This window comes from Nicotiana sylvestris, chromosome 10 (assembly GCF_000393655.2).
Source record: "Nicotiana sylvestris chromosome 10, ASM39365v2, whole genome shotgun sequence".
Taxonomy (NCBI): Eukaryota; Viridiplantae; Streptophyta; class Magnoliopsida; order Solanales; family Solanaceae; genus Nicotiana; species Nicotiana sylvestris.
The window spans coordinates 100,737,114-100,740,773 of record NC_091066.1 but is presented as its reverse complement, the minus strand read 5'-3'; the positions used below and the strand labels follow the sequence as shown (position 1 = coordinate 100,740,773).

Below are 3,660 nucleotides of genomic sequence, written 5' to 3'. Positions count from 1 at the left end.
TCGATTTCCCCCATGATGACCTCTAACCGGTGAGTCATGGCATGCCTTTAGAATTGGCATAATTTCTTCTTCTGGAATACACCTTCTGATGATGTTATCAGCACAAACACGGAACAAGAATGGTTCTTCCCAATAGTATTGCCGACAATCTCTCAAAAACTTCTTCTTTTGATAGGATTCCAATCCATCCGGAATAAGGTCTCTAACCAAGTAGTTGGAAATATCGGCATACCAAGGAGCAAAAGTGCTAGAAAGTGCCAATTGTTCATCCGGGAATGCATCGTTGGTCTCAAGATCTCCCTTTGGCCTCTCTGCCTCTTCAAGCCTTGATAAATGATCCGCTACTTGATTTTGAGTTCCCTTGCGATCTTTGACCTCGAAGTCAAATTCTTGCAACAACAAGACCCATCGAATCAAGCGAGGCTTTGCATCCTTCTTTGCCATAAGATAGCGAAGAGCAGCATGATCTGTGTACATTATCACCTTGGATCCCAACAAATAAGCCCGGAACTTCTCAAAGTCATAAACAATGCCAAGAAGTTCTTGCTCAGTCACTGTGTAATTCATTTGCGCTCCATTGAGTGTCTTTCTTGCATAATAGACCGTGTGGAGAACCTTGTTGTGATGTTGGCCAAGCATTGCTCCAATAGCTACACCATTGGCATCACACATGAGCTCGAAAGGAAGAGACCAATTCGGTGTGACAATAATAGGTGCGTGGTGAGACTTTGCTTCAATTACTCAAAGGCTTTGAGGCATTTCTCGTCAAACACAAATTTGGCATCTTTCTCAAGGAGTTTGCACATAGGATTTGCAATCTTGGAAAAATCCTTGATGAAACGCCTATAGAACCCGGCATGCCCTAAGAAACTTCGAACACCTATAACGGAAGTAGGTGGAGGAAGCTTGGAAATAATCTCGATCTTAGCCCGGTCAACCTCTATGCCATGTTTTGAAATTTTATGCCCCAATACAATGCCTTCATCCACCATGAAATGGCATTTCTCCCAGTTGAGCACAAGGTTGGTCTCCTCACATCTCTTAAGCATTTGTCTAAGATTGTTAAGACAATGCTCAAAAGAGTCACCTACCACTGAGAAGTCATCCATAAAAACCTCAAGAAAATCCTCCACCATGTCGGAGAAAATGGACATCATGCATCTTTGAAAAGTAGCCGGAGCATTGCACAAACCAAATGGCATCCGGCTAAAGGCAAAAGTTCCATAGGGGAAAGTGAATGTCGTCTTCTCTTGATCCTCCAATGCGATGTTGATTTGGTTGTAGCTGGAATATCCATCAAGGAAACAATAGAATGACCTTCCCATTAGCCGATCAAGCATTTGATCAATAAAAGGCATAGGGAAATGGTCTTTGCATGTGGCACTCTTGATCTTCCGATAATCCATACACACCCTCCAACCGGTCACTGTTCTTGTTGGGATGAGCTTATTTTTATCATTTTCAATTACGGTCATGCCTCCCTTTTTCAGCACACATTGCACTGGGCTCACCCAAGAACTATCGCCAATAGGGTAGTCTACCCCGACATCCAACCATTTGATGATTTCTTTCTATACCACCTTTGCATTGACGGGTTCAACCATCGTTGATGTTCCACACTTGGTTTCGTCTCACTCTCCAATTGGATCTTGTGTTCGCAAATTCCCGCGGGAATCCCTCGGATGCCCGCAATTGTCCATACAATGGCTTGCCTATGCTCCTTCAAGACTTCCAAAAATTGTTCTACCTGCACATCATTCAACAAAGAAGAAACAATTACTGGTAAAGTATTATTTGAGCCAAGAAATTTATACCTCAAGTGTGGTAGAAGTGGTTTGAGCTCTAGTTGCGGTGGTTCGATAATAGAAGGCTTTGCAGGAGGAGTGGCTTTATTCTCCAAGTCGAGAGAGAGTTTTGCCGGAGCATAAGTGTAGGACCCAAGCCCCTCCAATGAATTTACCGATTCCATATACCCCTCCATATCTTCACCATCAAAGTTCACCAAAATAGCCGCCAATGCCTCACCAAGGCATTTCTCTTCCAACTTCATTTCCACCGCATCTTCCACTTCATCAACAACATCAATCACCAGTATGCTTTCATACTCATGCGGTAGTTTCATACCTTTGCTTGCTTGGAATGTAACCTCTTCATCATTTACATGGAATTTGATCTCATTCAGTTCCGAATCCATTAGTGCTCTTCCTGTGGCAAGGAATGGTCTACCCAAAATGATAGGGATCTCTTTGTCAACTGCACAATCAAGAATTACGAAATCGGCGGGTAAATAAAATTTTCCCACTTTAACAAGCACATCATCAATAATTCCCACTGGTCTCTTTATGGAATGATCGGCCATTTGCAATCTCATACTTGTGGGCCTTGGAATACCCAACCCCTCTTGCTTGTAAATGGCAAGAGGCACCAAGTTGATGCTAGCCCTATTATCACAAAGGGCTCTTGCAAAGTCATGTGCCCCAATGGTATAAGGAATGGTAAAAGCTCCCGGGTCTTCTTTCTTTTGAACGGTAGATGTTGCAATGATGGAACTAACCCGATGAGTCACATTCACCACTTCATTTTTGGTGGTTCTCTTCTTGGTAATCAAATCTTTAAAATACTTAACAAAACCCGGCATCTCTTGAAATGCTTCCACAAATGGAATATTCTCCGATAATTGCTTGAGAATGTCATAGAACTTCTCAAGTTTGCTATCATCAACCTTCCTAGAGATTCTTTGAGGGAATGGAGGAGGAGGTCTAGGAATAGGTAGAAGAGTTTTTTGTGTCTCTTTTACCTTTTCCTTTACCTCTTCCCGATTCTCTTTTTGCACTTGCAAATCTTCCGGAATCTTCTCAACTTCGACAACACTTGGCTCTTCAACCTCAACCCCTTGTTCGGACTCCTCTACTTCAACCACTTGTTCACTCTCTCCTTGTAGTACTTTCCCACTCCGAGTTGTAATCGCCATGACATAAGAAGTGGGACCACTCCCACTACCCTTGGGGTTCGCAATTGTGTCACTTGGGAGTGTCCCTTTTTGCTTTGGATTTTGTTCCCTAGAAAGGTCTCTCATTTGCATCTCCAATTTTTGAATGGATGCGGTATGAGAACCAACAAGCTCGGTCATATTCTTCATAGAAGTGTCGGACTTCTCTTGATTTTGCAATACACGTTCAAGCATGCTTTCCAACTTAGACTCACTTGAGGAACCTTGATTTGAATATTGACCCTTTGGAGGAACATAAGGGTTTGAACTCCGATTTGGGAAGTTGTTGTTGTTGTTCCAATTACCTTGATTTGAGCCGCCTTGGTCATTTCTCCACTATTGGTTGCCTTGCCCTTGCGGTTGAGGCCTCCATTGATTTTGTTGTCCTTGACCTTGGTAATGTTGCCTTTGATATCCACCTTGAGAGTTGTTGACATAGTTTACCTCCTCAAAGTCCTCATTTGATAAGGGTTGCACATCTACCACCATAATTACTTTCTTCGTTTGGCTTTCTGTGAACATATTTTTCAACACATTGACATTTGTGGCAAGCCCTGCAATCACTTGATCCCTTTCTTGGTATTCCTTTATCATGGTGGTCAAGGAAGGAGACCCATATGCAATTCCACCTGTGGTGTCCTCTAAGTGCCATGCTTGATTATGCTTCACCA

General features: G+C 42.8%; 1 protein-coding gene across 1 annotated transcript; it reads right to left on the bottom strand.

The window, feature by feature from the left end:
• Positions 1-1,537: 1,537 nt before the first annotated feature.
• Positions 1,538-3,184, bottom strand: LOC138879751 (uncharacterized). Its single transcript, XM_070159384.1, has one exon. It carries the CDS (start codon positions 3,182-3,184, stop codon positions 1,538-1,540), a length of 1,647 nt encoding a protein of 548 aa, XP_070015485.1.
• Positions 3,185-3,660: the final 476 nt, after the last annotated feature.

Coding starts and splice junctions, on each gene's coding strand:
- LOC138879751 (XM_070159384.1), bottom strand. CDS start 3,184: ATGCTTGAACGTGTATTGCAAAATCAAGAGAAGTCCGACACTTCTATG.